A 27,333-nucleotide genomic window follows, 5' to 3' on the forward strand; every position below is an offset into this window, starting at 1 on the left:
AAGAGCAAAAAATATCCGAAAGCAGATTCAAAGCAGTGCATGCTGGGAGCTGTAGTCTCCCGGAGAGATCTGCAGAGGCTCGGGACCCCGCAGCATGCTGGGAGTTGTAGTCGAGGCTGTAAAGACTCCGCCTCTATGCTTTCAGTAGCGAAGGGGGCATCCCGCTCTGCATGCTGGGAATTGTAGTCTCTCTGGGACCTCGCGGCTCCAGGGTGGAAGAGGATCCGAGGCTTGCGGCCATTTTAGGTCCCAAGGTGCGACGACCGAGAACTAGAGCGCAGGCGGGCTCAGCCCCGGCGCCGGGCCAGCCCCGCCTCCGGGGCGCCTGGCGCCCGCCCCTCTCTCAAGCCCCGCCTTTCCCCACGTGTCTGTCGCCGAGGGGAGGTGCCTCAGCCCGAGCGGGCCGCCACCGGCCCGGCCCCGTCCTAGCACAGGAGTCCGCGGCGCCCGGGAGCGGCCCGGCTGCCCGATGCTTCAGCCCCGGCTGCGGCGGGCCGGGCTGTACGCTTAGTGCCTGGCGCAGGCCCCCTGAAGCGCCCGCGGGGGTGGGAGCGGCCTCCGCCCCGCGGAGACTGAGCGGCTTGAGGACGAGGCGGCGGCCGCGGGGAGGAGGATGGGGGCTAACCAGTTAGTGGTGCTCAACGTGTACGACATGGTGAGTGCGGCCCCTGGCGGCCCCGGCCCTGGCCGACGTCCGCTGGCCGGTCGGGCTCGGACCCCGGCCCCGGGCGCTTCCTGTCTCGCATCCCCGCCTCCAGCTTAGTTCTCAGGTTGGGGGGAGGGGAGAGTAGTAATATTTTCTAATCCTTGCACTCGTCAGCGCTCCTGTGGGTGCTGCCGGTCAGCCGAGCGCTTCTGCCAAGGCACCGGTAGTCTTGAATCGCTCCCATCCTCAGCTGCCCTGGCCCTGGGCCCGACCCCTGGGCGTTTGAGCAGTGTCCTTTCCGCAAAGCTTCCGTCTTGGTTCCGACCTCTTCGCCACCACCTGATTCCAGGGATGCCCCAGTCCCGCGGTCCTGAGCCGCCAGTGCACCCCGCTCCTCCGCTTCTGCGGAACCGTACGTCTCTTAATGCTCTCAAGTGTTCAAAAACTCCTGAGCCCCTCTAAGTCCAGAAAGTCACAGCTGTCGATGTCCATGCTAGTGTTCCCCAAAGGCGAACAAGAACCAACACACCCGTGCTTCCAAGGCAACCTCATTAAAATGAATGAGGCTAAATTTTATCAAGAAAATAGCCCGGCTGAATTATTTAGAGATCACAGTGGTGCTCCTTTCCTGGATTCTGGAGACCACTTTCCAGGTGATGCAACAGGTGGATGACGTGACCACAGGAGAGGGAAGGGAAGAACTTCTTTATTATGTTATCTAAGTTTGAAGTACTGTAAGCATACAGACCCTGAATTCAAGGACTGGTTCGCCTAATCGTTGACATTGAAATACTCCCAGAAAAAGCATCCGGTAGACCTTTCCAGTTAGATGCATGCTTGGGTTTGTTGACTTGCCTTTGGTTACTTAGTTTTTGTTTGTAAAAAATTATCTCTGCCTGCATTGTATAAAATTTCTTGTAAGTGAACTGACAGATGAAAAAGTCTCCATCATCATTTTTGTTGGCTTAAAAATGCAGAAACTCTACATCAAGTCTTTATTCCTATTTACAGATCTAAACTTTTTATTCTCATGTTGTTCATATTCTTCCATATTTAGAGTGTAATTTAGATTCTGCATGCCACATCTGGGAATTATGTCAACAGGCCCTAGGGTTTGCCTCTAAGCCTGGAGGTGAAAAGAGGTGGGTTAACATACTAAGAAAAGTGAAGCATGGTAGGAAAATTAAAGAGAAGAATAATCAGAACAGAAGATCCTAAAAGCATGGCAGTTTGTAAGATCTATGGTCTGTCATAGATTAAGAAATAATTTTTTTATTTAAACTTCTTGTGTTATGCTGGGCACCTTTATTAAGATTTTATTTTACCCTTTTATTATTTCAGTGCCTCCCATCTGAATTTGGTTTCTTTTTTATTCATAAAGACTATGGTAACTGACCACTCAGTATATATTCTACTCTTGAGACTATATCTTGAGATATATCTTATTTTTTGTAAACAATTTATTCAGTGGTCAGAGACCATGTTTCGGAGCCTAAAATCTGTGAAAGTGGAGGAAGTGTTTCTTTTTAATAAAATTGATTATACTTCCCTTGGCATATATTGGGTATTCTGTGAATCAGGAAAATAATTGCTAATTGTGGTAAACTGGGAAAGGCTAAAGAGTATATTCAAGTGAATATTTTTTTAGGGGAAGAGTGTCCTGAACAATGTAAAATATCAACCTAATTTACAAATTTTATTCCTCTATTACTTTTGTAAAGTAGGTAAACAGGAAGCTGGCAGAGAAAAGGGTGAGTTGGACAGGCAACTAAAAATGGGATATAGAATTTCTAGATCTCAATCTTGATGCATTATATTTTTTACTGAATATATTGCTTTTCCTATCAACTGGAAGAGAAACATCATATGCATTAGAATGATAGTTGAATTATTCGATTTTAAGAAAACCTGCCCTGGTATGTTCCTCTGAGGACTTTGGTCAATGAAGATTTTATTGCACTAATTCAGCAACTTATTTAATTTTGACCCCGAAGAAGCACAGGATTCTTTTAAGGAGTTTTGAATATCATAAGGGTGACACAATAATAGTAACAATTTAATACACACTAACATCATTTTGATAAGAGCCAAGAATGGTTATAGGATCAGGGAATGCTTATAGATAAAAGGGGTGAAATTTGCTGAAGACTTGGTAGGATCTCCAGGGGTAAAGAATAGTCAGGATGAACAAGTGGCAAGAATAGGAAAGCACAGGCTGGATTTGGAAAATATTAATTGATTCATTATAAGTAGAGTCTTTGTGGGATGCATGAAAGAAGACAAAACTGTTCATTAGAGAGGGTGTCTGTGGATCATACCTTTTCTTCCATAACCTCCACATATAAATGGTTGTATTGGGGTCACCTGTATTAACTTCCTTCTCATGGAGGAATAGTGTAATTCTCAAAAGATTACTTAATCATGCATAGTGCTGCTAAATTATTACTTGTTCTCTTCTCAGTGATTATATTTCTGTGTACTTTGAAGTAATCTACCACCAATAAAATATATCTTGGAGTTTCTGAGTCTTGGGAATGAGGTTATTCACATATTCCCAATTTAGTAGCATACATAGCAAAGCAGGTGCTTCATATTAGTTTCAATTACTGGGACAAATCTCTGGTATAGTTGCTTTAACAAAGTCTTCATTTCTCATAGATCGAGATTTTGTGCATTTTGTATTCTGGAAACAAGGGAATTTCTTAATAAAATGCAGGTGTTTCATAATGTTTGTAAATTAATCTATTAACAAGTTTCTTCCAGTTTTTAAATAGTACCTATACATTCTCAGAGTCTTAATAGCGTAGAAAAGAAAACACTTTCTAGGACTTTTCAGGTAAGGAGATTTTTACCTGGACTCCATTCTTTCAGCCTGCAAGTCTCCATTAGGCTGCTCCCAGAGAGTGTAAAGTTATGCAGGCATGACAGGTCTGATTTCTCATACATCTATAAATCAAATTCAGACTTTTGGAACAAATTCCAGACTCATACATCTAAATATTCTCATCACCTCAATGATTCCACAATATCTCCAAATCTACATGGTCAGGAACAAACTTCTTCCCTCCTTTCCATAGCTCTTACTCTTCTTTCTTGCCCCAGGCTACACCCCAGAACACCTACACTTGTGTTGTAATTTTATCTTGATAACTAGCACTTTGGTTTACTCAGTTTCCCAAACCAGAAACTTGGGAGTAAACCTAAATTTCTCTTTATTGCCAATCCTTCATAGTCAGCAGGCCTGGGCTCTGTTTTAGTTTGGTTGATTCCTTGGCGTATAGTACGTAGTCTGTGAATCAGGAAAATCATTGCAGTTGTGGTAACTGGGAAAGGGTAGAGAGTATATTCAAACCAATATTTTTAAGGGAAGAAAGTTCTGAATGATGTTAAAATACCACCTACTAACAAAGCCTTATTCCTCCTATCTCCTCGGTAAAGCAACAAATTTTGACAGTTAGTGGCTTAAACCAGAAGTACATTTAAGTCCAGAGATAAATTGCACCTGGGTTACTTCAGTAGCTCAGTCATGTCATCACGTGCCAAGATTTTTTCATCCTCCTACTCTCTCATGGATAACTAAACTTACTAGTCTTTGTCCTTGGTTTGTCCCCTCATCACTGTAACACTGAATGTGGTATCCTCATTCAGCAGAATGTGAAGGAAGATAGGAAGGTGGGACCTTTCTCTACATGTACCTCTCTCCTTGAAAAGAAAGGAAAAGCCTGTGTCAGAACTAGCCTTGTCCAAGAAATTGTCTAAAGTTTGGTCACATGTAACTGCTAAAACAGAGGAAATGAATATTTGGCTTTTTTGGCCTTTGTGTTGAGTCGCACGCACAGAAGGAAAAAAGGAAGGCTGTTGGAAATGACAGGATGTCTGTCACATATTTTACTTTATGAGTATTTGTTAAATTGGTTACTCCAGTTTCACTGTTGAAAGTTCAGTCCCTTGTTATTGCTGTTTGTATAATATAATCCTGGCCACCTTACTTTTTCAGTTTCTGGTATTACCTTTTTTTTTTTTTTTAAATCTACCTTTCATTCTGTTACCAAATCAACTTTTTCAGAAACAAACGGTTGTGCTGTTCCTCTGCTTAAAATTCACCTGAAGAATAAAATTTAATGCTTTTTATGTTGTGGCCCTACCTGACAATTAAAGGTCCATCTTCTCCTGCTATATATACACACTGTGCTCTCACAATGCAAATTTTTAGTTATCCAAACAGGACATCTTTTTTTTTTTCACCCCAAAAAACATTTATTAGAATGTTGATAGGTTCTTCCAAATTAGATATTTAAAAATGAATGCAAATATTCACAAAAACATTGGGACCATTTTTTTTTAAACCCAGGGTTGCTTTACCCACTAAGTTACATCCCCAGACTTTTTTAATTTTATTTTTTTTAAGTTTTGAGACAGGGTCTCACTAAGTTCCTAAGGGCCTCGCCAAGTTGCTGTAACTGCCTTTGAACTTGCAATTCTCCTGTCTCAGCCTCCTGAGTTGCTGGGATTACAGGCATGCATTACCACACCCGGCTAAAATGGAACCATTTTTTTTATTATTGTTTGTTCTATTTAGTTATACATGACAGCAGAATCCTTTATGATTCATTGTACACAAATGGAGTACTTTTCATTTCTCTGGTTGTACACGATTCACACCATTCGTATAATTATATATGTACATATTGTAATGATGTTTATCTCTTTCCACCATCTTTCCTTCCCCCTGCTCCCTTCCTTCCCTTCATTTCCCTCTATACAATTCGGTGTTCCTCCATTCTTCCCTTACCCCCTCCCCCCCAGCCCCGTTATGTATCAGCATCCACTTAACAGAGAAAACATTCAGCCTTTGTTTTTTGGGGTTTGACTTATTTCACTTAGCATGATATTCTCCAACTCCATCTATTTACCTGCGAATGCCATAATTTTATTCTTCTTTTTTGACTAATATTCCATTGTGTATATATCCCACAGTTTATTTATCCATTCATCTGTTGAAGGGCAACTAGGTTGGTTCCACAATCTAACTATTGTGAGTTGAGCTGCTATAAACACTGATGTGGCTGCATTACTATAGTATGCTGATTTTAAGTCCTTTGGGTATAGACCGAGGAGTGGGATAGCGGGGTCAAATGGTGGGTCCATTCCAAGTTGTCTGAGAAATCTCCTTACCAAACAGGATATCGTATACCACTTTACATCTCAGTGTCTTGACACCTGCTAGTCCTCTTGTCTGAATACGTCTTAGTCCAGCATTGATGAGCTATACCTCCTGCTCCTTCTGGCTGTGGCTACATTCATCAGACTTGGGTGTACTTCTGTGCCCTAGTTGACCTTTTTACATGTCCAAATTACTGCATGTATTATAATCCTGAGCATCCTACTATAAGTTCCTTGATAACATCATGCTGTCACCAGTATCTAGAATAAGGCCTGTCCTTAGAAGGTGTTCTATAAAAATTTACCAAATAAATGGAAATTTAACTAGCCAATTTTTATCAGAATTGCCATTATGTAAATGGCATGAAAAGATCACATGATCCTTCTCTTTCGCCAAATACCTATCTGTGGGGGGTTTTGTTTTGATTTGGTGTGATTTAGGTTTTTTTTACCTTTGTATCTTTACCTAGTACATTGCTAGACTTCAGCTGTGATTATTGGAATGGGGTACCAAATGAAGGAATGAGGAGGAAAAAGTTGTCTCTGATAAAACGTTTTGGTGGATTTAAAAAAAACAACAATAATGGAAGCCAGGCTCAGTGGCACATACCTCTAATCCCAGCAACTCTGGAGGCTGAGGCTAGCCTGGACAACTTGGCAAAACCCTGTCTCAAATTTGAAAGGTCTGGTCTCAAATTTAAAAGGTCTGGAGATGGAGCTCAGTGGTAGAACACCCCTGGCTTCAATACCCAGTACCACTGGGGCAGGATAGACTAAGGAAATGTTTTTAATCTGTTTATATTTTGAAGTTAGATCTCAGTTAAAAGGTAATCTTTCTAAAAAAATATTGTTAGTTCCTGAATTTTAGCATAGATTAATTAATATTAGGAGCTAGTCTTAATTTTCTTGTAGCAAGCATGCTTCTTGGGTCAGTGCCACTTCCCACCACTTGCCATAGAAACAGTGACCAATTAATCTTGTTAAGCAAAAAGGACAATAAGAAATGTGCCTGTTCTGCCTTCCTCTGTTATGCATGGCATTATCATTTTTTTATTATTTCTTTTTGTAGTTTAGTATATATGAGAGAAGACTTCAAATCTCCATTTTTTTTCTTCTGCAATTAAATTGACAGAAACTTAAGAGATTTAAAACAACACAAATTTGTTTACCTCACACTTCTTTAAGTTCAGGTAGGCTAAACTGGTTCTTCTGTTTCAGACCTCACAGGCCAAAATCAAGGTATTAGACCTCTGTGCCATCTAAGCTCCTTCAAAGCATTAATAGAAGTCAGTTGCTTTGGTTTTCAACCTTGGGTCCCATTCCTTGCTGGCTGCCAGTTGGGGCACCTCAGCTGCTTAAAGTGGCTCCATCTTTAAACCAGTAATGGCATATTGAATCCTCACACTTCACGTATCTGTGACTTCTTCTGCCATGTCTCTTCTTCCTGCATCCAGAGAAAGTACTCTGCTTTTAAGGGCTTGTTGTAATAGATGGGGCACACCCAGACATTCCATTTTAATTTATGTATTTTTAAAAAATTAATTATAGTTGCAAAGTCATTTTGCCATGTCCTGTGACATATTCACAGATTCTGTATACTAGGATATGGATGTACTTGGGAGTCAGTCTTCCTACCATTCCAGATATGAAAGATATATTTTAAAACCAAAATTTCAGCATTCCCTTTTAATAGTTACTTGACTTGGTATAGAATAAATATTAACTAGTAACTTAAAGTAGAAAATGCCAAGTATTCAAAAAGTAAAATATACAAACCTTTTATGATTGGCAACTACTCAGATGTTAATAGCATCCAAGCATATTAGTAACTAAAGCATCAGTGGTATAGTGTATTTCAGTTCCAAGGCCATGTTTATGATGATGAATAAAGTTAACAAAGTAGAATTTTTGAAACTTGTAATTCAGTGCCTCTAAAATACTGAAGAGTGCCTCTAAAATACTAAGCTAACTCTTTAATAGATTTTCTTAAGACTGAACATTGTACTTTCTTTCCATTTGCTGACTTTCAAAGATGATTTGAATTCAAAGCAACATTATTGTTCAAGTAACTCCAGCCAGTTGATTTATAGGATGTGAAGGGAAGACATCCACAATAATCTACAAGAAAAGCAGAGAATAGTAAGAAATGAAGAGATGGAATACATGAAAATAATTTTGTTATGCTTTATCTGAAATGTATTTTGGAATGTGGTATATGACTTCCTACATCCAAAACAATAACTTAAAAATTCAACTAATTGGCACCACTTTATTTGAAATGAGGTCTTTCCTCTCTAAATTGTGTTGTCATCCTTATCATGATCCTGAACTCTTGCCCATACAGAATTGTTGATTCCAGCTCATTGCCACACTATTTCATTATAATTTCACTATATCTGGGAACACTAGTTCCCCTCATTGTTATTCCAGAGTTTTATTGACTTTTAATTCGTTTTCTTTTCTAGGAGTACTATGACTCTCTGAAAAGAACCCCCATAGATTTTTTTGTTTTGTTTTAATTGTGTTCACATATACAAAATACAATAATTCACCACCTTAACCATTTTAACTATACAATTTTGCAACTAATCTCCAGTACTTTTTCGTCTTGGAAAACTGAAACTCTATGCCCATTAAATAGCAACTCCCCATCCCCCTGATACCTCAGCCCCTGATACCTACCATTTTACTTTGTGTCTCTAACTTTAACTTGGTACCTCACTTAAGTGAATCATGCAGTATTTGCCCTTTTGTGACTGGCTTAATTTTCTTAGCATGTCCTCAAGATCTATCAATGTCATAGCATGTGTCAGAATTTCCTTCCTGTTTAAGATTGAATAGTATTTCATTATATGTGTGTACCACATTTTGTTTATCCATTCATCCACTGATGTTATTTCTTTCTGCCTTTTGGATATGGTTAATAATTCTTCTGTGAACATTGGTGTACAAGTATCTACTTGGATATATGCTAAACCTGTAAATTAATTTGAAAAACTTTGGCATTTTTATATCATATTCCTTTTCCTCCCCATTGATGAAAATGGGATTTTTTTTGTCTTGAAATTTTAATCCATGCAAATAGTTAAACAATTAATGCCAAGCTTCTCTATCTAAGCCACCTGTTAATAGAATAAAGTTAATAAATAAGTAAAGATGGTATATTAAGTAGCAGTAAATGCTGATGAGGAAACTGAGCAGGAAAAAGAGAGGGACAGTGTAGGTCAGTCTGATATAATTGTAATTTATCATGCAGTTTCAAATAGAATAGTCAAAAAGGTCTCACCCAGAGACAAGAAAGATGAAGGAGTGTACAATGTGGGTACCTAGGAAAAGAGCATTCTGACAGGGAGAAGTGAGCACAAAGGTACTCAGGCCACATGGTGCCTTGTAAGTGTAAATGTACAGCAAGAAATAAAGGTTTTTAGAGGAATTTCTGATTCATATTCCCAAGTAGATTCTTAAGGATCATTGAAAAAAAAGGATAAGGAGTCCCAAAGAGAGGAACAATCAGAAATTAGGGTAGATTCCACAAAAACAAAACAAAATAAAAAAAAAAAAAAATGCCCAATTTAAAACTAGTGGTAGTCTGAACAGCTATTGTGAACTAAAGAGAAAACAGTATTTAAAAAGTTTCTTAGAACTCTGAGGGTTAAAAGGATTAAACACTAGGCAGAATTTTTTTTTAAGTTAGGAAAAGTCAGTTAGAACTTGATTTAACTTTCAAAATTTTAGAATAAAGCAAAAAAGTGTTTACAAATAAGGCAAAAAAAAAAAAAAAGTTACTACAAAGGAACAAAAATCAAGCTAATGTTAGATTTCTCTTTCATGACACCAAAGCCTGAATAAAGTCTCAGATTATATGACCAAACTTTGGGTAAGTGAGCAGCCCTGCAGAGGCAAAGGTTAGTAGATATAAGTGATTCTTGTTGGTGTTAGAAAATTATATTTGAGGGCTGGGGAGATAGCTCAGTTGGTAGAGTGCTTGCCTGGCAAGCACAAGGCCCTGGGTTCAATGCCCAGCACCGCAAAAAAAAAAAAAAAAAAAAAGAAAGAAAGAAAGAAAAAGAAAATTATATTTGACTGAATGTGTAAATATTTTTTCATTAAAATATAAGTATTGTTGGGATAAAATCAAACCTAGAGAGGAAAGAGCATAGAAAACATGGCATAAGAGAGAAAACATAAAAAGAGACAAATATAAAATGAAAACAGGTAGGATCAAGCATATAAATTATGATATAACACTAATAAATACCCTATTAAGTTTGTCAACTGTGTTTATAGTGTCTGTGTTAATCTACTTTCTTTCACTGTGATAAATACCTGAGAAAAATAACCTTGAAGGAAGATTGATTTATTTTGACTCAGAGTTTCAGAGGTTTCAGTCTATGGTTGACTGGCTCCAAGGGAGAAACATCATAGTGGAAGACAGCAGCTGAGAAAAGCTGTCAGCTCATGGCAACCAGGAAGCATGCACAGACTGAGAGGGAGAGGGAGCACATGGTGCACACACAGAAGGAGCCAGGGACAAGATATAGTCCCTAAGGTTACACACCCTTCAACCATGCTCCACTTGCTGCACCTCCCAGTAGTCCATTCAGCTATCAATGTATTAATCCACTAATGAGGTCAGAGCCCCCATGATCCACTCTCTTCCCCAAATCCCCACCTCTGAACATTGCTGCATTGGGGTCCAGCATCAACATGTGAGCTTTTGGTATTTATTCTAGATCCAAACCATAAGTGTCCTTTGCACTACAGAAGTTTTAAAACGTGATCAAAATTTCTGGCCTTGTATGAGCTTTTAGCTTGTCATCCTTAGGAAGATTTTTTTCTTGCATACAATTACAGAAATAGTTTTCATTTGTTTCCAAATGGAACACCAATTATCCCAACACTGTTTATTGAATAATCCACACCTCCCCATAATATTTGAGACACAAACTACATTTATTCTATAATAATTACTGTGGACATATAGATCTATTTCAAAACTTTCTGGGCGCTTTGTTAATTTAGTTGCCTCTTCCCGCATCATTATTAGATGTTTAATTGCAGTAGTATTCTAGAGTGTTTTGGTATCTTCTTATGTCAGTTTCTCTTTCAGAATTGTCTTTATTTTTCTCACATTCATTTTTTCAAATTAAAGTTAGAAGCAGTTTGTGGGGGAAAAAAAGACTGACTAAAACTAAGTGTAATGATACTACACTTTGGAATAATTTGGGTGAATGAATTGATAGAAGTACCATATTGAGCTGTCCTATAACAAGAGTTAACATTTTTTAATGCTTTTTGTTTGCCAGCCATTATACTAGAGCATTCCCTAGTATTTTTTATCACTTTTTAAAATGATGAAACTGAGGCTTAGTTGAAAAACCTGCTCTTGGCACTAAAATTAGGCTCTTAACCACTACATTATATTTCTCCTTCCTCATATCATCCCATCTCTCAAGAAAGTAATATAGGTGGCTAGCAATGTAGCTTAGTGGTAGTGTTTACCTGACATGTGTGAGGCCCTGGGTTCAATATCCAGCACCTCAAAAAGAGGTAGAGAGGGAGAAGAAAGTACTGTGTGCCTTAATTTGTACTGCTTTCACATCCATCTTCCTTGAAATAATTTCGGCAACACTCTTTGGAAATCATGGATAGACAGGGCAAAAGCAGACAAGTTTAGGATGCAGACAAGCATCCTAAACCTTTTCTGTGAAGTATTTCTGTTATAGTGTCAGCTTGGCTGGGACATGTTACTATGGAGGTATTTCTTATATATGATTAACATTCAAATAAGTAGACTTTGAGTAAAGCAAATAATCTTCCTTTATATGGATGGGTCTCATTCAATCAATTAAAGGTCTTAACATAAAAGACTGAGGTCCCCCAAGAAAGAAGGAATTCTGCCTCCAGATAAGCTGTAGTATCAGCTCTTCCCAAAGGGCAGGTTGCAGACCTGCCCTTACAGATTGAAGACTTGTCAGTCCCCATAGTCATGTGAGCTAGTTCCTTAAAACAGTGACACCCTGTTACTGTGGGTTAGATTCTATAGTCTACCATTATAATCAGTTCTATCATACTTGTCTAGCAACTGTAGTTAAAAGCAACTGTCTATTCTACACATCAGCAGCTGAATGCAGCTAGAGAAAAACATACAAGCATACTGACTGTTCTCACTTTAAAATCGTGACCACAAATCCTCAGAGGGCACTAAATGCTCTCTGGCAATGCTTCCTTATTCCTGTGGTCAGCTGACATTCCCACTCTCCAAGGCAACTACAATATTTTTTTTTCGTTTTCTTTTAATTTTTATTTTTACAGACACATTTTGATTCATTGTACACAAATGGGGTACAACTTTTCATTTCTATGGTTGTACACAATGTAGATTCAAACAATTCATGTAATCATACTTATACACAGGGTAATACTGTCTGTCCCAGTCCACTATCTTTCCTTCCCCGACGGCCTCCTGCCCCATTTAACTACAATATTTTCTGTACTCTTTCCATTTTTTATACCCAGTTTACTTTCAGAGATGACCTCACAGCTCATTTCTTGAAGGAAAAGTAAAGGTAAATGCGAATTTTCTCACCCTTTCACCTCCACTGTTTTATTCTAATCTCCTTTCCCTTTTATGCCATGGAATGACCATGTTCCATCTGGGTGAAACCTTCCAGGAAGGTATAACAGATTCCATGTCTTGCATGCATATCTGTGCAAGCATTTCTCAGAATTGTTAGAACTCTATCCTGCCTCATCAGTTTTTCCTTTATAGTATATCATTCTCATCAGCAAGGGAATATACTATAGTATTTTTCAGTACTCATCCCTTTAAACAGAGAAGAATTAGTGGTATACTTTAGCATTACCTTTATTTGCCATTCACCATATTGTACCATGCTTACATAGAGGTTTGTCTTTTTTAAATCAACCTATTCAAAAATGTTGGAAAAAGTTGAATGTTAGTCTTTTTCTTTAAAAAGACTAACAAAAGAAAGCAAGACCTGTGTTATTTCAATTCCATTTTTGCTGGACCTGTTGTTCTTTATCTGTGGATAACAAACAATAATGCAGTAACGTAGATTTTTAAGTTTCTCACTCTGACCTTGGGACAGATCGTATCTTGCTCTTCCATTTCTCCCCAGAGCATGTTGCATAGTAATTGCTTTAGAAATGTTTGTTGGACTTGCTTGAAGTTCCCCTAGGACTTGTCATCCTGAAACAATTCCTTCCCCTACTGTGTCTTTTTGGTAGTCCCTTGTTGCTTGCAGGATACTGTAGAAGCCTGCTGATGGGGACCAGCAGTGGCTTATCTTTTTCTTTTCCCCCTCCTCTGGCTGGCTACTCACCTCTAGAGGCCTGCCCCTCTACTATATTTTGTTTTCTGTGTGGTGTGTGTGTGTGTGTGTGTGTGTGTGTGTGTGTGTGTGTGTGTGTGACAGAGAGAGAGAAAGAGAGAACTGGGGGGTCTCCATGTTCCCCAGGCTGGTCTCAAACTCCTGGACTGAAGCAGTTCTTTGGCCTCAGCCTCCCAAGCACATCATCACTGGCCTCTGCTGTTGTAATTTATCTTCTTACCCTGTCAGGTGGCAGATGATAGCTATTAACCATTTGTACCAGTTCAGAGAGTCAGAGAACTAAAGAGTCAGAACTGAGGAAGGGGCAGGCAGCATGAAGCTATAGATGACCTCCCTTCTTAAGTCTGCCCTCTGTCATCTGTTACAAGAGGTAGTATATTTTTGGTGGTATAGCCTGGAATCAGGATACATGCATTTGTATTCTACCTTCTGCTTCATAGCTCTGTGACCTTGGGAAAATTATTTTATATCTGTGTATCTCTGTTCCTCTCTGAAATAGGAATAATAATTGTATCTAGCTCATAGGGTTATTGTAAGGATCATGTGAGTTAATTTAATTAAATACATGGAATGATAGTTGACACATGATAAGCACTAGAAAGTGTTAACTCTTGTTATCGCTAGTGTTATTTAAAGGATTATTTAAGATAAGTGAGCTTCCATTTGTATGCTTTAAGCAGTTGCAACACTTAGTATTTAGAATATTTTCATTTTATTTAAAGCAGTGTTACACAACAGAATAGTGCTACTCAAAATGAAGCAGTAAAATTAGGACTGTTTTATGTTTGACATTAGCTCTGAAATCTCTGTAATATATGTATTAAGTTAGAGTTAATTGGGATTTATAATTCTTTTGAACATTTGTGAAACTTGTAAAAACAAAATAAACAACAAACCAAAAAAATGGTCTCGAGATTGGCTCACACATACCATGATATGATTTCTAGCTTGTTATACAGTAGTAAGTTAAAAGAACAACCAGAATTTAACCTCTTCATTTTTGTCTCAATATAATCCTCATAGTCTAATTTACTGAATAGGGTGAATAGAGTTGTGTGACTGAAGTATAGTTGAAGTTCTAGTTTCCAAAAGGCACTTATCCTCTAGATTTTCCCTCTCCTCTAAATTTGGAATTAAGTTACCAGAGTAGAGTTTCTACATTATTAAATTAGTGATAAGGTGAGCATGTTATATGATGTTTAGACAAATAGTAGGTGATGGCAGTTTCTTTTTACTTCTAATGGTACATGAGAGGCCAGCATAATTTTTCATTTTAGGGAAAATTAACTCCATCTAAAGTTGTTCAGAATATTTCAAGATCACATAAAGAAAAGTAGGGTCACTTGAGGATTTCTGTTAGGAAGTACAACTGTGTAATAGAAAATCAGTCAGTGAAGGCTAAGAACCCTGAGCTATATTGACAATTTAGCCACTCATTATGTGACCTTGGGTAAACTTTCTGAACATCCCTAACATAATTTATATATTTTACATTGCAAAAAAATAAGTGAAACTACATTTTAGAATGACATCCCCAAAATAAGTTGTCAGTTTACCATATGTGTACATGTTTCTCTTTTAACACTTACCAAATTATGTTTATTTATATTCTTAATGAGATCCTTATGGAAAAAGACTGACTTAATGATCCTTGTATCTCCACTCTGCCTGGTACAGCATAGGAGGTATGTGTATATTTTGTCGAATCAAAGTTGCTTTGTTTATAACTTTGCTGATAAGTAGACATTTAAAATGAGATTTAAACTGAGATGCAATATAGGGGACCCTTCTAGAACTGATATTTCTCAATTTTATCCTGAATCAACTAAGAAATACATTTTATATTACACCCATTGTATATACTCATAATTAAAACTACATATTTAGAGAATACCTTATTGTGTGTCCTCAAGTTCTGTTCCATTATGTTTCTCTCATTTAAAATAATGCCAGTGCAATTCACTGAAATGATTTCAGAATTCACTAATGAGTTGTGACTTGCAGTTTAAAAGATACCTCTCAAGAAGGTGAGATCCATGAGAACAGGGGCATTTTTGTCATTTTCACTTTTGTATTACTAGTGCTTGATACATAGTAAGTATTCATTAAATATTTGTTGAGTGGGTCAAAAGGGGGAAGTTTTCTTTTCCATACATCATGTTTAAGAACAGTACAAGGGGACTGAGGGTGCTCCCCAGTGGTAGTACACATGGTTAACAGGCACATGACCCTGTGTTGGATTCCCAGCACCACAAAGAGAGAGAGAGAGAAGGAAGACGGGAAAATATTACATCCTTCTTGCTCCATTTCAGATCATTAGTATTTGAGTGGTCTACTAAGTATAATACAAAGCACTAAGCAATAAGGAGTATATAGAATTTAAATAAGGCTATCTCCAGCCTCATGCAGTTTTCCACCTAGATCCCGAGGATTAGGCTTTAAAAGAAATTTCAAGTTTTACCAAAAGATTTGACATCAACCAAAAGCAAAGTGAGAGAGGTTTTCCAAGAACTTGGTTGACAGTATCCTGCCCCGCCTATTTGTCCATACTTGTAGAGTCAAACTGAGTTCCATCAAATAGATTTAGTCTTAAAAATATTCAAGGGGCACTTGATTACTGTTGACTAGATTTTTTTTAATTTTGATTTTTTGCAGTAGTGGGGATTGAACACATTGGTTCTCTACCACTGAGCTACATCCCCACTTTGTTTGTTTGTTTGTTTTTAATTTTAGGGTCTTTCTGATTTGCCCAGGTTGGCCTCAATTTGTGATCCTCCTGAATCACTGGGATCACAGACCATACAACTGCACCTAGCTGATTAGACCATTTAAAATCTGTTCTTTAACAGTTTATAGTGATCCTGGATCTAGTTTGTTGTAGGCCCTAAAAATTAGATCCTTTACAAATATAATAATTGGGTTTTTTGTGTTTGTTTTGGTACCAGGGATTGAACTTGGGGGCATTGGACCACTGAGCCACATCTCCAGCCCTGTTTTGTATTTTATTCAGAGACAGGGTCTCACTGAGTTGCTTAGTGCCTCACTTTTCCTGACGTGATTTTGAACTCACAATCTTCCTGTCTCAGCCTCCTGAGCAGCTGGGATTACAGGCAAACACCACTGTGACCAACTATAATTGATTTTTAAAAATTAATTTGCCTAATGGCTAAGGAGAAGGAAATTTTAGCTCTATCCAAAATACACAGGAGCACACTTCCTTAAATTTTAGTCTATCGTGTAAACATAGCGTGTCATTTTTTTTATACTTCCATTTATGAATTCAGGACAAGTGCTTAGAAGCTATTAAGAGTCAAAGTTAAAGTTAAAAAAATAAAAATTTTAAAAATTAAAAAAAAGAGAGAGTCAAAGTTAAGTTACACTTTTAAGACTAACTTCAAATTTTTCACCAGACCTGGGTCTTGAGAGTATAAGAGGGTGCAGGCTGAATAATTGTGCTAAAACAGGTGTAAATGGGGGTCAGCCCCAGCAAATTAGTAATTATGCTATGTTAACCTTAATATATATATGTTTGTGTATAGTCTTAAAAGGGAAAAAAAAAAAAAACTTCCCAGAACATTTGCAAAACTTAACATCAACTAAAAATTTACTGCACGTATTTTGTAATCAGGAATAAAGCAATTACTTTCACAAACATTAAGGCATTTTAGTACTAAAAATTATCAATAATGTATAAATAACAATGAAATGGTTTTTGTTATATAGAGATTTTCCCCCCAAGCTTGTGAAGTTGTTCAGTGATAGAGCAACACATGCAAGGCCCTAGCTTCAATCCCCAGCACGACAAAAAAAAAAAAAATTTTCCCCTAAGACCTAGTGAGTGATGCGTTTGTTTTCAATAATATTCTCTGGCAATGAGAAGACTGGACATTTTCTTAGAGGTACTAAGGTGGAATAGGATCTACATGTGGTATAAAGCTGGTTAACAGACATAGCCCTATATGTTTATGGTTTCGTCTCAAAAAGATACGAGCGAGTTTTTTATTAACTGATCTATGATTAACCCCATCCTAAGGCACCCTTGATAGCATTTTAGCATGATTTACTATTTGTTATATAGTCTTTCCTATAAAATTATCTTGGCCTCAATTCAGTGGTACCCCAAAGACCTCATGAGGTAGATTAATAATGTGAACTTCAAGGACAGTTTGAGACAGCAGTGTAGTAATTAGCCCACAATCTCCATTATTTAAAATTTATTTGAGGTTTTTAAACTCAATAATTGAAAACATTCTGTACCCTAAGCACCTTTTCGAGGGAGTAAATCAAACACTTGCTTTAATCTACTTAGTAGCTAACATAAACACTGGTTCTGTTTTTGAGGAGAAAACAAGTCATACTTTCTACTTATTCAGATTATTTAATACTACCTTTTATAGGAAGAAGGGCCTAGGCCCTAAATGGTTAGATTTGTGTTTTTTAAGTTCCACACTAGGGAGATAGCAACATTATTGCTTTCAAACGGGAAGCATAAAGTTTTTATAAATTGATGTCAAATCATTGACTATAATGAAATTTAATGAAAGTTCTCTGTCCAAGAGTAACATGATAGTAATATAGCACAATCAGTTCACTTTTATACACAGTGCTTAAAGAAATGAATAGGAATATTTAGGCCTTTTTTTTTTTTTTTTTTTTTGCATTGAGGCAAGATTAAGCCCAAAAGCACTTGGTACTGATTTTTATTTATTTGTTTATTTATTTATTAACTGATTTTTATTGCCTTCCCACATATTTTCCCCATGAAGTGTTTCCTTTTCCTTTCTATTGGATTAATACTTCAGTAGAATGCTTTTTAAAAGCCTTCTAGACTTCAGTGACCGTTATTGGTATTAGAGGAGATAAAGTGTGCCTGAGTGATCCTTCTTTGGCCCCTATCCAAGTACTTTACCATCTCCCATCAACTTCAGAAAGTAAGTACAGGACTATACGATTTTAGAACCAAAGTAGATGAGGTTCTTCAGCCTCTACTCATGTCCCTCACACATACAGGCATCCTATAAACCACTGCCTTAAAGAGTCCTTGTACTCAAATCTGTACTTCTCAAGAATATGAATAATTCTTGTAGGAGTCTTAAAGTAGAGTCAAATTAACTCTGTCATTGTTTGCTATTCAATTCAGTGAGTCACCACTCTTGGTAATTTGACTTCGGTTCCCAAAGATTCTTGAAAATTCTGAGACTTCAAGGATAACCCAAATTGCTTATTTACACATGCATACAACCTTTCCCAATATGTAGAACAGAAATATTACACAAGGATGATACTGCCAATAAATGTTTGCTACTTCTAACATAGTAATGTTTACCCTGTGTCAAGCACTCTTCTAAGTACTTTTTTTTTTTGTCAATGGACCTTTATTTTATTTACTTATATGCAGTGCTGAGAATTGAACCCAGTGCCTCACACATGCCAGGCAAGAGCTCCACCACTGAGCCACAACCCCAGCCCACTTCTAAGTACTTTATACATGTTAATTCTATTAACCCTACAACAGCCCTCTGAGGTAGATTCCACTTATTATCCCATCTTGTAGATATGGACATCAAGGAACAGAGAAGATAAATGTCTTTCTTCAGATCACACACCTAGTAAAACATGAAACCAGAATTTGAACCAAGGTGTTCTGGCTCCAGGATTCTGAGTTAGAATAAAACTTATTGAGACTTCAGCCCCAGGATTGCAAATGCCCCAGCATGCTGTTTACCAGTCCCCCAAAAAAGAATTTGGAGCTCTCAATGGAGATTTTAGACATTTTTTATACACTGGTAGACCAGGATACGATGGAGCACCACACAACACCTATAAATGGGAAATATATGTAGGATAGGTTGCATGCCTACTGTGTAGGTGGATTTCCTCAGATAGTTTATGAGTACATTCTTTTACTTTACAAACAAGGTCACTATGCTTTGATTCTCACCTCCTGCTTCCCCTCTCCATTTCCTTCATTACCACTTTTTTTTCCTTGAGTCCTTACTGAAAGCTTTCCTAAGCACTGATTAACTGTTTAACCCAACAGACAGATTGAATACCTTAAAAAATTGCCAAACATATATGAGAAAACCATGGCAAAATACCCAAGTCTTCTCTCAATCCAGTGTCTTTTCTATTGTAGTTCAATGCTTCTATTCATATTCATTATAATACTTAGATAATCTTTTGAGATTCATTCAAATATAGAAGAAATGCCCTTTTGATCTAAAGAGGAATAGGGAGACATTGTGGACTTTCCAGTTTGACCCCCCAGGGGAACAGATCCTTAGATTAAACTGACCAGGTAATAACCTCAGCACAAATGGTTGAAATAGGTGGTGACTCCTTTGTTGTTTAGTGATTTGAGAGAGGCTGTTTTGTGGTAACCTCTTACTGGTTCACTGTTTTCCTTTGGTATATTAAGAAGGGTTTGAGAAGAATTGAACTGTAAACTAACTTTCATATGAAAATTTCTGATTTCTCATGTAATACCTCTGAGGGATTATATAGTTGTCAGTACTGGATAAATTTGTACATAGATCCTATCCTCAGTTAGTGAACCTGCCATTAATGTTCTTTCTTGCACAGCATTGCTTTTGTGTAATCAGTTTCCTCTGCAAGGCTGGCCCTTGGTATCATTATGTGTAACTCTCATCCTTACCGTCACTATATATAACTCTTCATCCCATCTTCCACAGTCGTTTCAAAGCAATAGTCCCTAAACTAATTATTAAACACTAATTGTACTCTTAAACCTGGACCACCACACTCTAGGAATAAAAATGGTCTTTCCCCAGTTCAAATAAAAAGTTAGCTTCTAGGACTGTCATTCAACCCCAGGACAGCAAATGGCCCAAGCATACTGATTACTGATCCCAAAGAAAGAACTTGGAAGACTTGACAGACAGGTTTTGGACATTTTATTACTCACTCCTCAGTAGCAGACCTGGATACACTGTACCTGCAAACAGGAGGGATATATATGTAGGATAGCTTGGGGAGTGCTCGGCACGTAGATTTCTTCAGAGGTTTTATATTTTACTTTATAAACAAGGTCATTCTGTGTAGATCCTCACCTAAAGATTGGAAATGAGGGAAATAAGCCAGCTTCCTCTCTCCATTTCCTTCATTATGACATTGTTTAGAGACCTTCTTATCTCACTGCAAGCATTCCTGGTCACTGATTAGTTTTTAATGCAACAACTGTATTTGGATAAAATATCCTAGATTATTCATTTTTTCCCCAAGTATGTGTTTTTAAACTTTTGACATCTGTTCCTATTGAGACAACAAAATAAACACAAATGAACAGGAATCTTGCTAACATTCAGTCATAGCTACTTCAACTTGTTTGTTTTTAGTGGATACATGTTCTTGGCCATGATTTCATTTTGCATATTTATAATATTTTCATATTTTATGTTAGAAAATTGTAGTTTGTAAATGAAGTTAAGCAGATTGGTATTACATGGTGTTCTACAAAAATATGAATTTCCACATAGCAAATATGAGATGACTGTGAGCTTTATAGGGAAACCATTGCTGGAGAGGTGCTGTGTGAAATAAGTTTTGATAACAGTAAAATAATTAATGAAATGACAAAGAATGGAAACACTACTCCTAATTTTCACAAATCTTATCATATAATGATTACTTCAGTGCAAGTAACTAGCAACAGTCATTATGGTAGGGGAGTTTTACAACTGAAATCATTCAGTAAAAGATTCGATCTTCGTATGCTTTTGTTTGTTTATAGTTATCTCCACTCATTAAATCTCCACTTAAACAGGCACCATCCATATTGTCTACATAGCCTTGGCAGGACTTAGAGGCATGCTGACCTTGAATTAAACTCATGTCTTCCACAGGCAGCCAGCCCAGTGTATAAAGATTGAGCCTTCCAGGCGTGTTCTCTAATAATAGATCTAGGAAGCCCTAACAGGAACAGAAACATTTGGAGGGCATATCTTTTTGTGACCAGTTCTTCCTGAAGGACTTACCCTTTTTTCTGACTCTATCACACCAAATAAAAGCATCTGATTTACTCACTGCACAATGTAAATTCTAAAAATTTCTTCAGAAATGTGCTGCTATTCATGTATGCAAAGGTAGCACACCAGAATATATATTTAGAATTGTTTTTTCCTGCAATTGTTGAGGTGTTACTTTTTTTATATCCTGTTTTCCTTGTAACTAAAAGCAAAGGTAGAAGGCAGCTAGTTTGAATTGGAAATGCAGTCTATAATTTAAGAAGTAATCTATCTAAAGGTTTTTGATTGGGAATAGAGAATTCAGGAAACAAATTGTGGTTTCTCTTTTCTATTATTTCAAAAATGTTTTGGGTACCTAGTACTTTTGGTTTTCACCTTTTTTTTTTTTTCCTTGAGAGTCCCTTGTCCATAATCTGCATATAGGGTATACATTGCTTAACAAGGGAACACACAATTAATTGCCTGTTTGTATTATCAGACTTTTTGTTGTGCAAACATCATAGAGTATACTTACACAAACCTAGATGGTCCTGGTCAGTCACCCAAAGTGGCCTCTTTTTTGGTGGTAAAGGCCTTATGTCTGCTACAAGGTAAACGAGATATATAAGACTCCTGTCCATGTAACAGGGCATCAAGTTTTATAGTAAGCCTTTTTTCTTTAAAAGGATTACACCCAAATACAACAGAAAAGAGTGTAGTGTAGTGTAGTGTAGTATAAATGTAAACCAGTAACAGTGGTTTATCATCAAGTATTATGTACTATATATAATTATTTGTACTATACTTATATACAGTCAGCAACCACAGGTTTGTTTACACCAGCATCACAACAAACATGTGATAAATATGTTGCATTATGACCTTAATATGGCCATGAGATCACTTGGCAATAGGAATTTTTTAGCTCTTGTAAAATCTTATGGAATCACTATTATATATGAGGTCTGTCTTTGAAGCTTTGGTATACAGCATATGATTGTCTCCCTCATAGTAAAGTTTACATTGGACCACATCTTGTAATAAGAACAAGGAAATGGAAACTTTATTCTTCATGACTTTCTTGGTTCCCATTTTGCTAACAGAAGAAAAACCTAATTGTAATACCAAATTACTTTTTTTTTTTTTTTAAAGAATACAGGAAGGAAATTTTATCTTTTATCCTTAAGGGACTTAAGGTATATATAAAATACTTTTTGTTTAGTTAAATATACAGTTTGCCTGTTAAAAAACAAAAATGGAAATTAATAAATCCTTTACTTGAATAAACTGATGTTATTTTTTATTAACTGCTTCATTAGTTCATATAGAATTCATATACCAATTTAAAATATACCAGTGGATTTTAGTATATTCAGAGTTGTGGAGCCATCATCACCACAATTTTAAAAAATTTTCATCACCACAGGAAGAAAATGCATACCCATTAGCAGTCACTCCTTATATCTCCCTCCCTGCCCCACAAACTCCCAGTCATAAGTAACCACAAATCAATTTACTTTGTATTGATTTACCTGTATGATTGGGTATTTTGTATACATAGAATTACAATATGTGGTCTTTCATAATGGGTTTCTTTACCTAGCTTAATGTTTTCAAGATCCATTCATGTTGTAGTATACATCAATACTTCATTAATTTTATTGAGAGATGATTACTGTATTGTACAGATTTATCACATTTTATTTATCCATTCATCAACCGATGGACAAATAGATTATTTCTGCTTTTTTTACTGTAAATGCTGCCGTGAATATTGGTTGCAAATTTTTATGTGACTATATATTTTCATTTCTCTCATATATTTGTGAAGAAGTGAAATTGCTAGGTGACATGTTAATTCTATGTATGGTTTTTTAACAAATTGCCAAACCATTTTTCCAAAGCAGCTGTACCAGTACATTCCCACCAGTAATGTGTGAGAATTTTGATTTCTTCTCATCCTTACTAACATTTTTTATTATCTGCCTTTTAAAAGTTATACTCAGGTGAATGCATATGAAATGATTCCTAATATGTTAGCAGTCCCTTATCAGAGATATGATTTGTCAATGTTTTCTTCCAATTTGTGCATACCCTTTCACTTCTTTTGTTTGTTTTGTACTAGAGATTTAACCCAGGGGCATTCTACCACTGAGTTACACTCAGTGTAAAGTTACACTTTATTATTTTATTTTGAGACAGAAACTTGCTAAGTTGCTGAGGCTGATCTTGAATGTATAGTCCTCCTGCCTCAACCTCCCCAGTCACTAGGATTTAGGGTGTGCACCATCATGTTTGGTTCACCTTTTCACTTCTTGATAGTGACATTGAAACAAAAGTTTTTAATTTTGCTGGTATCCAATTTAACTATGTTTTGTTGTTGTGCTTTTAGCATCAGATTTAAGAAATCACTGCATAAGCATTATCAGGATATGCTTATGTTTTCTTCTAAGTGTTTTAGTTTTTGCATTCAGTTCTTCGATCCATTTTTTGTTAATTTTTGTATATTTTGTGAGGTAGCACTCCAACTTCATTTTATTTGCATGTAGGTGTCCATTTGTCCCAGTTCCATTTGTTGAAAACATAGTTCTTTCCCCCACTGAGTTGTCTTGGTAGCCTTCTTAAAGATAATCCATAAAGGTAAGGATTTATTTCTGAATTATGACTACCATTCTGTTGATCTGTATATCTGTATTTATATATTTTAATACTGTCTTGATTACTGTAATTCTGTGCCAAATTTTGAAATCAGAAAGTGTGAGTTTTCCAACATTTTCAAGATTATTTTGACTATTCTGAGTCCCTTGAATTTCCACATTTATTTTAAGATTAGTTTGTTAATATCTGGGGGAAAAAAAGACTAATAAGGATGGCAGTGAATCTGCAGCTCATTTGGGGGGAGTATTACCATCTTAACAATATAAAGCCCTCTGGTGCATGCGCATGGGTTATTTTTCCATTTCTTTCAGTAATGTTTTATACTTTTCAGGTACAAGTTATGTAATCTTAAATTTATCCAAGTTCGTTTTTTGATCCAACTATAAACAGAATCATTTTGTTAATTTCATTTTTGGGTTATTCCTGCTGATACTTAGAAATACACTTTGATTTTTTTGAATATTGATCTTGTGCCCTACAGCCTTATGGAATTTGTTTATTAGTTTTAATAGTTTTTCAGTGGATCTCTTTTTTTTTTTTTTTTTTTTTTGTACATAAGATGTCATTTGGAAGTAAAATTTTACTTCTTTTTTTCCTGTCTTCATGCCTTTTACTTTTTCTTCTCTAATTGCCCTGCCTAGACTCTCTAGCACATGTCTAATAGAATTGACAAGAACAGACATCCTTGTCTTATTCCTAATCTTTCAAAGGGAAAGTATTCAGTCTTTCACTGTTAAGTATGTTAGCTAGGGGGTTTTTCTTAGATGCCCCTTATCAGGTTGTAGGTTTTTCCTGTTCCTAGTTTGTTGATAGGATATTGGATTTTATCTGCATCTGTTGAGATGTGGGCTATTATATTGGTTGACTTTTTTTTTTTTTTTTTTTTTTTTTTTAATCTTAAATCCTTCATTCTTGGGATAAATCCCACTTGGTCATAATCCTTTTGGTGTGTTGCCAGGTTTGATTTGCTAGCATTTTGTTGAATGTTTTTAAATCTGTAAACAGATGGAAGAGATATTTGCCTGTGTTCCAATACCACCTTAATGTTGGCCTCAGAATGAGTTGTGAAGTGTTCCCTTCTATATTTAGAAGTTTGTGAAGAAATGGTATTCATTCTTATTAATTTGATAGAGTTGCCAATGAAGTCATCTGGTCCTGGCCTTTTCTTTCTGGTAGTTTTTAAATTACTAACTCATTTTTCTCATTTGAGGGCTATTCAGATTTTCTGTTTCTTAATTTAGTTTTGGTAGTTTGTATCTTTGCAGAAATTTGCCATTTTGGTCATTATATAATTTCCTAGCATACAATTGTATATAGTATTCCTTATAATCCTTTATATTTATTAGGCTAGTAGAGCCATCTCTTCATAGAGATGGTTACTTCCAACTAGTAAGTAGACAGTTTCTTGAACCTCATAAAGAAATTATCTCTTAAAATTTGGGGACCTTTCTAGAGATAGAAAATACAAAGAAAATGTGAAAAGCATAGTAAGTTCCTCATTATTATTGCTACCAGTGAAGAAGTTAACATCATTAATTTCTACCTAGCACAGAGTATTGAAAGAGCCATCAAAAAAGAAAAGAAAAATCTAGATGTGGGCTGTATATATCGGTGTTAATTCTATCCAAAGGATTATCTTGGTTAAAAATTCCTTTCCTAACAACTTATAAGCTTTCTATAACCTTGGACAAAACACTTGTCCTGATTGTTCAGCCTGCCATCTGAAAATGGAGATAATACTACTATTTGCAAAGCTGTTTATTTTTTATTGTACTTTTGTTCTGGTTTTTTTGTTTGTTTGTTTGTTTTGTTTTGTTTTGTTTTGTTTTGTTTTGTTTTTGCAGTGCTGGGGATTGAACCTAGGGCCTTGTGCTCGCAAGGCAAGCACTCTACCAACTGAGCTATATCCCCAGCCCTGTTCTGTACTTTTTATTGTACAGTTCATTTTTTATTGTACTGTCTCAGTAATTTTTTAGGGATTTTATATAGGCCAGAGCTCATAGTAAATTTGTAAGTACTGACCAAATTTTGGAATGATACATTCTTTCTTGTGCTTAAGTTTCTCCCATTTAACAGAAAAATGTGTCAACACATACCATTTATTTTTTAGAATGTGATGTCCTTTTTGTTTCTTCTTTTTTCTTTTATGCAGTACTGGAAATTGAACCCAGAACCCCATACATACAACACAAGTGCTCTACCAGTGAGTTATATTCTTCCAACCTGAATATAAGATCTTGAATGCAAGAAAATTTCCAACTTGAGTTGTATAGTACCCAGGCAACATTTAGGGAGTTCTAAGCATAGGATCCCTAAGAAGAGACTAGAAAAAACTAATTTGTAAGAAATAAGAAAATAAAAAATTTGTGAGTTCAGGGTCCCCATTCTGACAAGAGTATTCCCATCTTAACCCTCTTGCCAAAAGTTATCATTTTTTTCCCATGAAAACCTTTTTTTTCTAATAAAACATTTTAGATTCCTAAGATAGAAATTTGTTATAAAGCACTTTTGTAAACTGTTTACTGCTCCAAAAGTAAACAAGTAAAAGAGAGATTATTAAAATTAAGTGGTACTGAAAGTAAGTGGAATGGAATTTGAAACCTTTCAATTATTGCATGCAAATCATTATGTATATCTTTTAGGGAAATATTCTATATCTTGAAAGAGAAGCACATAAGAAAAGAGGAAAAACTACTTTAAGATAGACCTGTTTCCTCCCAGAACAAAAGTCCTGTTAGTGCTGTGCTTAAGGAAGGCAGTAGCATACAAGACAAGGTATTGGTTGCAAGCTATATAAACAATGGGATTTCTCCACTGGAAAAACATTTTTGAGTCCTAGAAGTTGACTGCCAAGGAAACCACTGACTGAGGAGTGGGGAGAGGGACTAGCCTAAATTTTCTGCAGACTAGCATGATTCTTTGTGGTATTTTCTGCTCTCTTAATTTGAAAAGGGAGAGAAAATAGGAGGATAGCGAGAAACTTGGAAAGTTCTATCTTCTGTTTTAAGGAGGCAAAGGACTAGATCATTCTCCTTAGTTTCCCCTAACTTTTTGTTTTGAAAATTTTTAAACCTTCAGAAGTTTTTTAACATTTTGTCATATTTGTTTTTTTATACACTTATAGAAGAGAGTCATATAGAAAATAAGTCACAAACACAGTAATTCTCTAAATACTTCAGTATGTGTTTTCTAAGAAGACAGTCTATACCTAAAAACACAGTACTATTATCACACAGGAATTTTTTGATTACTGTAATATCATCTAATATATAGCTTGTATTCTTCTTTACCCCAGTTGTCCCAATAACGATCACCTTAGCTTTTTTTATTATTATTATTTTAATATAGGATCCAGTCAAGGTTCATTCAGTGCACATAGTTATCTTAATAGCCAATAGACTAGGTCTGGTGGTGCACGCCTATAATCCCGCAACTCACTCAGAAGACTGAGGATGGAGGATTGCAAATTCAAGGCCATCCCTCCACAATTTAGGGAAGCCCCAAGCAATTTAGCAAGACCCTGTCTCAAAATGAAAAAAAGAAAAAA

At 36.4% G+C, this 27,333-nt stretch overlaps 1 protein-coding gene across 3 annotated transcripts in view; it reads left to right on the top strand.

The window, feature by feature from the left end:
* Positions 1-267: 267 nt before the first annotated feature.
* Positions 268-27,333, top strand: part of DESI2 (desumoylating isopeptidase 2) — a 48,353-nt gene continuing 21,287 nt past the window's right edge. The window contains exon 1 of one of the 3 annotated variants that reach the window (XM_079107966.1): positions 268-655. In XM_079107966.1, coding sequence (XP_078964092.1) covers positions 614-655 — 42 coding nt within the window. In that variant the 5' untranslated portion in view covers positions 268-613. The remainder of the gene's footprint in view (positions 656-27,333) is intronic. The other 2 variants (XM_079107965.1, XM_079107964.1) reach the window with 2 other exon arrangements.

The sequence above is a fragment of the Sciurus vulgaris genome (assembly GCF_902686455.1).
Source record: "Sciurus vulgaris genome assembly, chromosome: 12".
In the NCBI taxonomy this organism is placed as follows: Eukaryota; Metazoa; Chordata; class Mammalia; order Rodentia; family Sciuridae; genus Sciurus; species Sciurus vulgaris.